Raw genomic sequence first — 13089 nt, 5'->3', positions numbered from 1 at the left:
GTTGCTTATGTTTATGAGTAATTGTTTTATATATTTGGGCGCTCCGGTATTCGGCGCATAGACATTTATAATTGTTAGCTCTTCCTGATGGATAGACCCTGTCACTATTATATAATGTCCTTCTTCATCTCTTGTTACAGCCTTTAATTTAAAGTCTAGTTTGTCTGATATAAGTATGGCTACTCCAGCTTTCTTTTGGCTTCCAGTAGCATGATAAATAGTTCTCCATCCCCTCACTCTCAATCTAAAGGTGTCCTCAGGTCTAAAATGAGTCTCTTGTAGACAGCAAATAGATGGGTCTTGTTTTTTTATCCATTCTGATACCCTATGTCTTTTGGTTGGCGCATTTAATCCATTTACATTCAGTGTTATTATAGAAAGATATGGGTTTAGAGTCATTGTGATATCTGTATGTTTTATGCTTGTAGTGATGTCTCTGGTACTTTGTCTCACAGGGTCCCCCTTAGGATCTCTTGGAGGGCTGGTTTAGTGGTGACAAATTCCTTCAGTTTTTGTTTGTTTGGGAAGACCTTTATCTCTCCTTCGATTCTAAATGACAGACTTGCTGGATAAAGGATTCTCGGCTGCATATTTTTTCTGTCTAGCACACTGAAAATCTCGTGCCAATTCTTTCTGGCCTGCCAAGTTTCAAAAGAGAGATCAGTCACGAGTCTTATAGGTCTCCCTTTATATGTGAGGGCACGTTTACCCCTTGCTGCTTTCAGAATTTTCTCTTTATCCTTGTATTTTGCCAGTTTCACTATGATATGTCGTGCAGAAGATCGATTCAAGTTACGTCTGAAGGGAGTTCTCTGTGCCTCTTGGATTTCAATGCCTTTTTCCTTCCCCACTTCAGGGAAGTTCTCAGCTATTATTTCTTCAAGTACCCCTTCAGCACCTTTCCCTCTCTCTTCCTCCTCTGGGATACCAATTATGCGTAGATTATTTCTTTTTAGTGTATCACTTAGTTCTCTAATTTTCCCCTCATACTCCTGGATTTTTTTATCTCTCTTTTTCTCAGCTTCCTCTTTTTCCATAACTTTATCTCCTAGTTCACCTATTCTCTCCTCTGCCTCTTCAATCCGAGCCGTGGTGGTTTCCATTTTGTTATGCATTTCGTTTAAAGCGTTTTTCAGCTCCTCGTGACTGTTCCTTAGTCCCTTGATCTCTGTAGCAAGAGATTCTCTGCTCTCCTCTATACTATTTTCAAGCCCAGCAATTAATTTTATGACTATTAATTTTATGACTAAATTCACTTTCTGTTATATTATTTAAATCCTTTTTGATCCGTTCATTAGCTGTTGTTATTTCCTGGAGATTCTTTTGAGGGGAATTCTTCCGCTTGGTCATTTTGGATAGTCCCTGGCGTGGTGCGGACCTGCAGGGCACTTCCCCTGTGCTGTGGTGTATAACTGGAGTTGGTGGGCGGGGCCACAGTCAGACCTGATGTCTGCCCCCAGCCCACCGCTGTGTCCACAGTCAGACTGGTGTGTGCCTTCTCTTCCCCTCTCCTAGGGGTGGGATTCACTGTGGGGTGGCATGGCCCGTCTGGGCTACTTGCACACTGCCAGGCTTGTGGTGCTGGGGATCTGGCGTATTAGCTGGGGTGGGTAGGCAAGGTGCACGGGGGCAGGAGGGGCAGGCTTAGCTCGCTTCTCCTTAGGTGATCCACTTCAGGAGGGGCCCTGTGGCAGCGGGAGGGAGTCAGACCCGCTGCCGGAGGGGTGGCTCCGCAGAAGCACAGCGTTGGGCGTTTGCGGGGAGCAAGCAAGTTCCCTGGCAGGAACTGGTTCCCTTTGGGATTTTGGCTGGGGGATGGGCGAGGGAGATGGTGCTGGCAAGCGCCTTTATTCCCTGCCAAACTGAGCTCTGTTGTCCAGGGGCTCAGCAACTCTCCCTCCCGTTGTCCTCCAGCCTTCCCACTTTCCAAGCAGAGCTGTTAACTTATGACCTCCCAGATGCTAAGTCCCGCTTGCTGTCAGAACACACTCCATCCTGCCCCTCCGCTTTTGCAAGCCAGACTTGGGGGCTCTGCCGGCCGGCGGGCCGCCCCTCTGCCCTGGCTCCCTCCCGCCAGTCCGTGGAGCGCACCGCCTCACCGCCCTTCCTACCCTCTTCCGTGGGCCTCTCGTCTGCGCTTGGCTCTGGAGACTCCGTTCTGCTAATCCTCTGGCGGTTTTCTGGGTTATTTAGGCAGGTGTAGGTGGAATCTAAGTGATCAGCAGGACGCGCGGTGAGCCCAGCATCCTCCTATGCCTCCATCTTCCTCTCTGTCTCCATGGCCAGCTTTTTAAAGAGATCCAGGTTACTCAGTGATTTCCCCACCACCACCACCCCAAGGCTTTCCTAAATTCAGAGAAAGTAAACCAAATTAGCATTGTAAAGAGTTCCTGGTTTATGAATGGGTTGCTATGAACTGAGTTGTATTTTAAGTGGTTTTAAATCTTTTCAATTACATATGAGTCCCATTGTATTATCAAAGTATACGGTGCATTCATGTCTGTTTTTTAACACACAGAGTCATGTTTTCGCCAGTAAAAATAATAGTATCTACAGTAGCCAAATCCTTGGGCTAGTTTTCTCAAGGGAGTCTTCAGTGCCTCTCTGGAGGCCTCATTTGGGGGGTGGGAGATGTGGGATCAAAACCAGACTTTATTAGCCAAGGTAGAACTGCCTCCACCAAGAAAAATCCTCTCAACCCCACACCCCCATACCCAGCTGACTTTGGAACAGCCTCACCCTGGTAACCACTCCACAACCCTTAAAGATATTGTGGTTATTTTGATCATAGGGAAAATGGAACTCCTAGATCAGTTTTGGTTGTTTCTTTTCACAGCAGTTGGCCTGATTGTATGTATATGGGTGTGAGTGTTTGCTGAAGCAGAGGGAAAATGCCCTAGCTTCATATACCTAAGCCTAACTAGTCTTGTTGTCAGCACATCAGAAACTGGTTACTCTTATTCCAATCTTTCAACTTTCCAGGTGAGGTCCCTTACAAATACGCTTGATATTTGGATACCTGATATGTTCACATTTCTACACCTGAAAACAACAACTAATTATGACCAGGATTAACCATTTACTTATCCTGAATTTATGATACTGACCATTTCAGGTCCCATATCACTAATTTCTGGTGCAAATAAGAAAGGCTTTTGTGCAGACAACGTAAATGTCACTAGTGTGCTCATTTGAGATTATGCACTATAGGAGAGCCCTTTGGATTCTCAGGCCAAGTCTCTTGACCCTTATTTTAGGAGTGGTTCTAATAGGCATGATAGTCAACTCCCCACTTTTTTACTTCCTGCCTTTTTATCACAATCTCTATACCAATGATCTCGGGACCATTGAACATTCCTTAGTTCCTGAGTAGAATATTTCAGAGCTGAAAGGGGCCTCAGAGATCATCCCAGTAATGTCACTTTTTACATATGAGCAATTGGGATCAGGGAGCAGCTTCTAAGCTTTGAACTTCTCTTTGCTCCCTGGTTGCTTTCTGAGCACGTCTTTCTCTTGCAGAGGGAAACTCCATTTAGGAAAACAAGAAGAGAGCAATAAACCACCTTATGTGAGTAAAAACATGAAGGGGGCAGCGGGACTAACATTTACTGAGTGCCTACTTTGTGCAAGCACAGGCCTTTTACATGTACGTACCTCATTGGATCTTTGCAATGATCCTATGAGGAGGGGCTGTCGTTATTGCACATAGCGTAACTGGTAAGTGGCAGAAAAAGGACTTGAACTCAGCTGAGCCAGACCTCAGAGAGGGCATGTAATTGCCACTCTCTACTGCCTTGTGCATGGCAAGAAGACTGTGCCAAGGAAACCAGACACTGACCACCAGTCCAGGCTAGGGTACAGCTCATGCCCACATGCCAGAAACCCCCCACTGTCACACTGGGGAACCCACAAATGCTAGGGCAGGGACAACAGAGAAAGGGAGCAGGGCCAGGACCACACTGGAGAAAGAGATGGGAACTAAACCCAGGAAGATCTCAATAGCTGCCTAGGAGTTTGGGCCTAATCCTTCCGGTGTCTGGGAACCTTCATGGGTCTGACACAGACACAGTACCAGGTAAGATTTACATTCTAGAAAAAACATTGTCTGATGGGATAATACTGGTACTTTTTACTATGGGATTTTTATCTATTTTCTTTTTTTCCCCTTAAATAAGGATCATGCATTTCCTTAACAGTCAGGAAAAAAACCAAAAATGTTATTGCCCTCCAGACAGAGAGGATGATGAACTTTAGGGGAGCCAGAATGAAGGCAGGGAGGCCAGCTGGGCAGGTATGGCCAAAGCCAAAGAGAAAGAGGAGGGTGGCTTTAGGCTGTTCCAGGGGCAGGAGTGTGGAGAGGAGAAGATGAAGCTGGGGTACAATTAGGCAATAACAATGACAGGACTTGTGTTGCCTTAGGGGTGCCCTACACAACCTAGAGGGCACAATCTTATCCTGGTCTATGCAGGCTGGTAGCCCTGCCAGATTTCTGACTTGGGTCTAGTGGGGAATAGAGGAAGAACTGACTAAAATAGATGTGTTTGTTTGTTTTCATAACCGTGCTAGACACTTTCTCCTGTTATTTTGGCTTTCCTCATAAAAGCCCTTTGAGGAAGAGTTATCCTAATTTTCTAATGAGGAAACTGAGGCACACAGATATTGAATAACTATAGTTGGTGGCAGAGCCAGCATTTGAACTCAGGCCTGTCTAACTCCCAAAACTTAGCAATTTCCGTGGTGTCTGACTGCCTTCTAGCCTCTGGCCGTGTGGAGAATGCAGACGAGGTGCAGGGCTTGGGGCTGAGTGCCGAGTGAAGTGTCAGCATTTAGGGTTGCACATGTTGAGCTTGAGAGGCCTTTGGGAACATCCAGGAACCATTTGAGTCTTGAGACCAGATCTCAGGAGAGAAATCTGGGCTGGAGTATGAGGGTGAGTGGTAACTGGGGAATGCACAGGAGGGACTTGGGATCTGGGATCCCACCTCATGTCTCTGTGTCTAAGATGTGAGTAGCACTCTAGTGGAAGATTTGGAGGAATCTCTGCACTCCAGGTCTGCAATATTATCTTACCTTCCACCTTGATGCCCAGGAAGTGATAAACGTGTCACCTGGTTATCGCCTCATTCGAAATAGGGAGCAGATTTCCATCACCTTGGGAGATGAAATGTTTGATAAGAAAAAGCGGTCGCAATCAGAGATCATGGACAGAGTCCAGATTTCCAGGTAATGCCCTTGGACCTATATCCAGCTCCTCAGAGCTATCACTATTGGGCTTGGCCTGGCCTCAAGGAGAAGCTCCTAACTTCCATGCCCAATGCACAGGGTCTCTGTTCTGAAGGTGCTATAAAGTCACTTCACTCCTCATCCCTGTGCTGCTCCTCTCCACACCCATCTCTCTGCCCTGATCCCATTTGAAACAGGACAAAGGTCAGGTCAGGCAGCTGACCTGAAAAGTGATTGGGTATAGTATAATTTGTACTAAAGGAAAGCAATTATTCTTAGAGGTGATGAACAGATGAAATATTCATAAAATAGTCTGAATTTGGAAGGTGTAAAGTAAGAGTAAAGTCAGGGTTTTTGGGGAGCTGAGTATGCATCTCTTTCTCATTTTGCCCAAAGATGTCACTCAGTTCATGCCTCTGGGAGGCATAGCATGGAAGATTCTGGCTGAGTCTACCCCAGTTGAGCACAGTGCATCCTCTCTGTCATTCAGGCCCTACCCACTCTATCCTCAAATGCCATATAAAGTCAGCTCCCACATCTTATCCATTCTACTTCCTAGATCTCTCTTTCATGTCTCTCTCTCCCTGTCTCCTCCTACATCCTCTCTCTTGTTCCCTCACCTTGTTGAATGGAGGACCATCTCTGCTGCACTGCACACGTCACTACCTGCCACCCTGTCTACTCCAGCTCAACCAAATAGAGCTAAATAACTTACGGACATCATGGAGGCTCCAAACCCAGAAACACAGAAAATTGTTATCTATTCTGCAAGCCATGCTCTGAAATCCCCTCTTTGTCCTGTGTCTGGGCCATTCCTTGTCTATGATACACTGTCAGCATCAATCCATCTCCCACCTTCCCATTTCCTAATCCTCTGAATTTTTCCTCCTCCATTTCAACTGTCATTACTGAATCAAGGTCAAACCCTGATAGATCTCTGACATATTCCTCTTCCCCTTCTATTCAGCGGGTAACCAATCCACTCCTCCACCTACTCACACCCCCCACTGCAGGTTAGCTTACCCAAAAGGTCTGATCTGAGGCTCAACCACCCTGCTGCCTAATTCCTTCTCCCAGACTACTCTTCCACCCCTCCCATGACCCCCATGATGATGGAGCAGATGCAGAACATGGCCTGACTGTCACCAAGCCAGAGATAGTCACGTACAGGGAGGTGCCTGACTGGCACAGAATGGAAGCTCTGTGGATGATAGAAGGATTCCTTGTCCCATAGGACTGATATCGTTACTGACCTGCAAGAGCAGATCTCAGAATTGACAGTGATCATTGAGCAAATGAACAGAGACCATCAGTCTGCCCAGAAATTGGTGAGTGATCCTTGAGTTAGCTGACATCTCTATGGGTAGGGGAAAGACCGGTTTTTTCAGATCACCTGCTATGTTCCAGGCAAGATGCCAAGCGCTTTACTCTCGGGAGCCATGTTGTCTAGGTGACAGCTCTGAAGATAGGACTGTGGCTACACAGTAGGATTTCTCTGACTCCATCCTTATCCATGACTGCAAGAACTTAAATCTTTTCTCAAAGCCTAAGTCAATTTCCAGGAGTTCTTTATGTGCCTGCAGTGTGTACATTGCTACTGAACTCACCACACCAAGGGGTGCCAGCATCTCACGTCAGGCTTGCTGTGGAGAGTTAAACTTCAGAGGGTGCCGAGTCTCTTCCTAATGGCAATAGTGTGGTTAATGCACTCAGTGTGGTTCAAAAGCTACCCAGAACCCTTCAGTACCCACTTCCTGTTGCTGTTAAAATTGCCAAAGCCCACTTCAGAATTTGCTGAGATCAGTCTGCACTCTGTGTTTCCTGGGGATTTTGGTGACAACTCCTTTAGATTGTACCATCTGCTTTATCATAGTCTCTTCTTCCCCACCTCAAGCAGGGGTGCCTGTTGGCCTGGGCTGGAGTGATAAACCAGAGCAATGCTCAGAAACAGCCTCCCCCACATCCCACTTGCCTGTTGTTATTGAAACCCACTTGTGAAGGTCGACTTCCCACCAGTCCTACCCCTCACCCTCTGACATGCCCCAGATGTGTCTGAATCCTACAGTGACCTCGCTTGTGACTCACACTGAGACCTCCCCTACTGTTGGTTCATTACTATATTTATCTGAAAACCCTGCCAGGTTTGTGGTCTGCTTCTACAGATAGGAAATTAAGGCTCAGGAAGTTAAATAAGTTCTATGAGATCAGTCATCAATAGTGGATTATTGTTGCAAAATGCACATTTTCACTCACTGAATCATTGGCCCTGCTAAAGACCTATTTAGAGATTATTTCCGTGCAGGGACCTCATATTGTGATACTTAAAATTCTCCCACCTGTGAACATCCCAAATTGTTGTGTGACCCTGTGGAAGGCTGTAGTGCTGGCTGCCAGTGTGTAGACAGAGAGGGACAGGGAGAGCCCTGAACCCTTTTGTCTCAGTTTGCAGTGGGTGCTGACTGTTCTGGAAGTGTCCTTTCCTCCTGAGACACTAACCAGAGAATCTGATGGTTAAAATGGAAGGTCACCTGGAAATGAGCAAATTTTGCCTGCGGTAACATACCTTTCTGACAAAGAGGCTTTATTAACACCAGATTTTAAGTTCATTGAAAGTGTGGAGTTTGAGTCTTGGGCCTCTTTGGCTCTTCCAGGGAAAGCTCTTTGCTCAATAGATGATAACTTAATTGAATTATGTATCAAAGAAATCCAAAGACCAAGATCTTAGAGATTGCTGTCCAGCAAAAAGACCAGACCTGCCTATAAAACCAGTTAGTGAAAGAGATGGTTTCTGTGCACCAACATTATGAACTGATTACATACCAAACAGCAATAGACCAAGGCAAGGATTGCTCCATTCCCTGAGTAGTGATGTGCTCTCTGGGATTGGAGAACACAAAGAAGAGAGTGTGGGGAGTAGAGCACACCCTATGAACGTGAAGGCTTCTCAGAAATTGCAGACTGCAGTGGGAGTGGGATCCTTGATCCTATATCGTTAATGCTATGTTGCTCCCAGCTCTCCGATGAAATGGCTGTCCGCTGTGCTGAGATGCAGCAGAACTTCGAAAACAAAAACAGGTAAGCGTTCTAGCACAAGCTGCTGTGTGCTGAAGGCCCTAAGACTCTTGCTTCCTTGCAAGATTTTGTTTCACTGGGATTTCAGATAGTGCCAAATGGAGTTGGGTAGGTGGGGATGGGGGAAATGGGCAAGATGGTTTGATGTGAAGCCACCAAAATGTAGCACAGAGAAGGTCATTCCTAGTTTTGCACTTTCTGATCCAATTACTTTGTTTCAAGTATAATCTCCCTTTCTGTTGATTGCTGAGGAGAGCCAGTTTTCATTCTCTATGAGATTTCTGTGACAGACAACTATTGTTCTCAGCCCAGCCTCCTCCTATTTCCCCTGCCTCTTCACTTCCTCCCCCCTCTTTCTCTTCCTCATTTTTGTCCTGTCATTTCTACTCTCCTGGCTACTCCCGGGACCTGGGCAGAATGGGAAGAAGGTATGGGAGGAGCAGGAGCCAGAGCCACAAAGACAAGCCAAGGGGAAGTAAAAGGAAGTGTGTTGCCTATGTGGGTGAGAAAACCTTCAAAACCTCCTTCCAGGCTACCTGCTGGGCACCAGAGCAGCCTCAGAAGTCCCAGCAGAGAGAAGTATACCTCACTGAGTCATAGACTTGCCTCCAAAAAATTATAATAAATAAGTAACATATTTGTTATATAATAGCTTTCATTATTTTTAGAGCGGTTTTAGGTTCACAGTAAAATAGAGCATAAAGTACAGACAGCCTGACCCCACACCTGCACACCCCAAGTAATCATTAACTCCTGCAGTATTGTGATGCATTTGTCACAATCAATGAACCTACATTGATAAATTACCATCACCCGAAGTGCATAGTTTACATTAGGGTTCACTCTTGGTGTTGTACATCCTATGGGTTTTGACAAATGTATAATGACATGTGTCCACCATTATTGTATCATACAGAGTAGTTTCACTGCCCTGAAAAATCCTCTGTGCCCTGCTCATTCATCCCTCCCTCCCCACTAATCTCTGGCAAACACTGATCTTTTTACTGTCTCCACAGCTGTGCATTTTCCAGAATATCATATAGTAGGAATCATATAGTGTGTAGGCTTTATGTATTGACTTTGGTCACTTACTATTATGCATTTAATGTTCCTCCATGTCTTCTCTTGGCTTCACAGCTCATATAGCCTTTCTTTTTGACATTCATCTTGAACACTGCCAGCTTCTGCCCCCTGGAATGGAGGCTGAAGAGACCCTGGGCTCTAAAATTATCCTGGATGCTAATGCAGCCTACAGTTTCCCAAGACAGCCATAAACAAATACTGTGCTATTAGCACAGGAGTCTATGGTCTCCACCAGCTCCATTCAAAATAATAGTTGGTAAAAATGGGTCTTCTCACCTTCTTTGGGTGGATGCCAGGAGAATGAGTCAGGAAGTGAAGGCCCTGCAGGCTGCCCACAACTGCCTGTGTGATGGGGAAAGGTGGGATCAACTGAGTGTAACAGCTCAGCTCTGGACTTTTTTTCACTGATTGTGGCCTTCTCCCGGGGTCGCACAGAGAGCTCAAAGAGGCTCACGCAGCAGAGCTCAGTCATTTGGAGAACAACTACAAAGCCACACTGAAGGCAGAGAAGCTGGCTGCCCAAGAAAAACTAGGTATGGTCTGGACTGGGGAGAATGACCCTGGGGAAGGGTGAGAGGCTGACCATGGGGGTCTAGGACCAAAGAACTCCCGTGGTCATGGATGGGCTGGGACTATGCTCTCCAGATGTCCTCCTAAAGCTCAGAGACAGGGAGTGACTGAGAATGAAACTGAAAAGAGGGAAACCATGTCATCAGTGTCCCTCCTATGCCCAGGTGATAGACTGGCCTGCAACCAAGTGTTAGGATCTGAGCAAGTCCTTAATCTCCTTGAGTCTCATTTATTCTGTCTAAGAATTGAGGACTATAATACCTGCCTTTATCAGAGAGATAAGAATGTGAAAGCACCTTTTTAAAATATATTTTTACTCTACAAATATAATATTATTGTAATCCAGCAAGTTACATCATCTGTAAAATGGTGGTGTTTCATTATATTATAATAGCACACTATGATTTATATGGCCTTATAATGCATAAGAGTTGTGTTGGCCATTTATCCCATTATTTATGCTGTCCTCGGGAAGGGCGAAATGTGTATCCTTCAGAATTCTGAGATTATAGACTAATCTCCATAGGGAGAAGGAGAAATTCTATAATCTTCTCCCTTTATTTTGCCTTACTTTTTAAAAAGAGGGTACTTTTGGCTTGCTGATTTTCCAATTTTCTAAAGAAAACATGTATCATTTTCAAAATCAGCGTACACTGGAAACATTGCTTTAAAAAGAGAGAAGCAGGGGCACCTAGGTGGTTAAGCGTCCAACTTTGGCTCAGGTCATGATCTCACAGTTCGTGGGTTTGAGCCCCACATCGGGCTCTGTACTGACAGCACAGAGCCTGATTTGGATCCTTTCTCTCCCTCTCTCTCTGCCCCCTCACCTTGCTTGCACTCTGTCTCTCTCTCTTTCAAAAGTAAACATTAAAAAATAAATAAAACTGCTTTAAAAAGAGGGAAGCAGGTGCATACTACAAGGTTTTGCTCCTCTTTTCCCCACAGATGCAGGTTTACCCCCAGGGATTAGTTCTCACATTTGGTATGCATCAGAATCACTTGAGAAGCATATTATCCACAGACGCTAGGCCTCTCCTCTGAGACCTGAATTCAGTGGGTTTGGCTGGGTGGAGGTGGGGAGTAGGAAAAGAAGACAGGCGTCTGGATTTCTAATAAGTCTCCAGGGTTATTCTTGAGGTGCAACATGGTTTTAACACCTAGAGGATGAGTTGGAGATGGAGGAAGAGTACAGGAGAGCTCGCACTTGAGTATGAAAACATTCATTTCGGAGGAATAATGATGACCCTGTTGTTTTCCTTTTGTCCAGATGAAATGGGAAAGGAGTATAAGTATTTGAAGAATATGTTTCATATGTATCAGGTGAGATTCAGAGCTCCTTGGATTATGAAAGTAAGAGGCAAGGCTCATTCCTGGCTGATGACATCAGGCTGAATCTACAGCTCTTGCCCAGAAAATAATTTCCTCAGATTCCCAGCATCCTTGGTTCTAGGTGGCACTAAGTACACCCAGGGAGAAGAGTGACCTTCAGACCGTGGTGGCTTCCATGTGTGAATCAGTCACCCACTCCCTAAAGAAGCCCACTGACAAATATGTTTGTAATTACAAAAGTAATACCTGCTCATGGTTTCTAAAAAATTGAAATACAAAAACCAACTACAACAGCAACAAAAGAGAATTACCACCGCAAGACAATCTGCTGTTAGCATTTGCACTTTGTAACATCTTTGATTTTAGTAGAGTGCAGGGCCAAAAGGGATAAACATTTTAAAGGCCTTTGATACATTTGGCCAAATTGCCTCCAAAAAAGACTCTCTCACTGCACCCTCACCAGCTGGGCCTGGGATGCTCTAGCCATCTCACAATGTAACTCATTCATTGAATCAGCTAATTTGAGGGAGGCCTGGGGAAACAGGCCATGATTTCTTCTTAGTGGGATGAGAGAGTAGGAGATGAGGAATGAACAGGCTGAGGCAGCAAACCCCCATCCTATTGGTGAGCAGCTAGTTGTGGTTTGCCCAGGACTTTCCAAGTTTTAGCATCAAAAGTTCAGGGTCCTGGGACACAACTCAGTCTCAAACAAAGACAGTTGACCACCCTCTTAAAGGAGGAAACCAAGTCAAGCACCAGCACCACCTCTGAAATTCTATTTACCATCCACAGTTTCAGTTTCGAGCTTGTATCTAAAACTTGTTTTTCAAGATGTATCTTGATACAGTGAGGGAAAACATCTTAGAGCAAAGCCTAGGAGAAGCATCAGACTGATGTGTGGGTAAGCTGCCCCTTACGTTTGCTGCAGTCTGTACCTCTCCAGAGAGTTTGACCTCTATGGAAACTGAGCTGCCCACCAGTCTTGAAAATGATAAATGAGAACCTTTACCTAAATGGCCATAAACAATTACAAATGAGCTCTGATGTCTGGCCCCAGTGTGAGTTATGCTGCTAACCTGGGGAAAAAAAGGAGGTCAGGGTACTGAGACGTTACTAGCAGCATCCAGGTCCTAGGCCTTCCTCCTCCTGGAGTCCCACCCCCATGAAGTCTGAACCAACCAACAGGATTGGCATCAGGTTAGGCTTATTTAACCTCACCCACAAAGGAAGTTAGATTTGCTGAGTTAAAAATAGACAGTGTCTGAAAAACATACTATTGTTTTCTAAGTGTTCAAATTAACTACTAGGCATTTCCCTTGTTTCTTCATGGGCTGTTGATAAGTGATTCATGATTCAGAGGGAGCTGACATGTGAATTTGCAGCAGGGGAGTCCTACCTGTCTTCAAAGGAAACCCAGTTCCAGTGGGACAAACACATGCAGAACTTGCCTTTGACTTTAGGGTTCTACAGGCCCTTGGATGGGCTGGGCTAGAATTTACTCCCACCAACCACCCACAGAGGGACTCCCAGCAAGCATTCTAGTGAGGGAAGCTTTAAAGGGCCCAATGCTGTGCCTGGAGCCAGTGTGCAGTCTTCTCCAGGATTCTTTTCATAATGCCTTTGTACCTCTGCAGGACAGCATTTATGATGAAATGGAAGATAAGTGGTTGAAGAAGAAAGCCGAATGGGAGAAGGATGAGAAGTTGGAGCGGGAAAAGATCCTGCTACAGCAAAGTGAGTACAAGAACTTCTCTTTTTGATGGCACGTGTACCAAAAAAAACCTGCCATTAAGTTTGGTCTTAGCTTGAGAA

The 13089-nt window shown here is 45.4% G+C and overlaps 1 protein-coding gene across 3 annotated transcripts in view; it reads left to right on the top strand.

Annotated features, from left to right (window-relative positions):
• FLACC1 (flagellum associated containing coiled-coil domains 1) overlaps positions 1–13089 on the top strand; it is a 55061-nt gene that overhangs the window by 28851 nt on the left and 13121 nt on the right. The window contains exons 4-10 of one of the 3 annotated variants that reach the window (XM_086719269.1): positions 3520–3568; positions 5090–5223; positions 6458–6551; positions 8237–8298; positions 9814–9911; positions 11216–11268; positions 12912–13011. In XM_086719269.1, coding sequence (XP_086575395.1) covers positions 3520–3568; positions 5090–5223; positions 6458–6551; positions 8237–8298; positions 9814–9911; positions 11216–11268; positions 12912–13011 — 590 coding nt within the window. Of the gene's footprint in view, positions 1–3519; positions 3569–3601; positions 4076–5089; positions 5224–6457; positions 6552–8236; positions 8299–9813; positions 9912–11215; positions 11269–12911; positions 13012–13089 lie in introns of those variants that run through there. The other 2 variants (XM_086719270.1, XM_086719271.1) reach the window with 2 other exon arrangements.

The sequence above is a fragment of the Puma concolor genome, chromosome C1 (genome assembly GCF_028749965.1).
Source record: "Puma concolor isolate L17-30 chromosome C1, mPumCon1.1.hap2, whole genome shotgun sequence".
Classification (NCBI taxonomy): Eukaryota; Metazoa; Chordata; class Mammalia; order Carnivora; family Felidae; genus Puma; species Puma concolor.
Note: the sequence above shows the minus strand (reverse complement) of the source record. Positions and strands in the feature narration are given on the sequence as shown.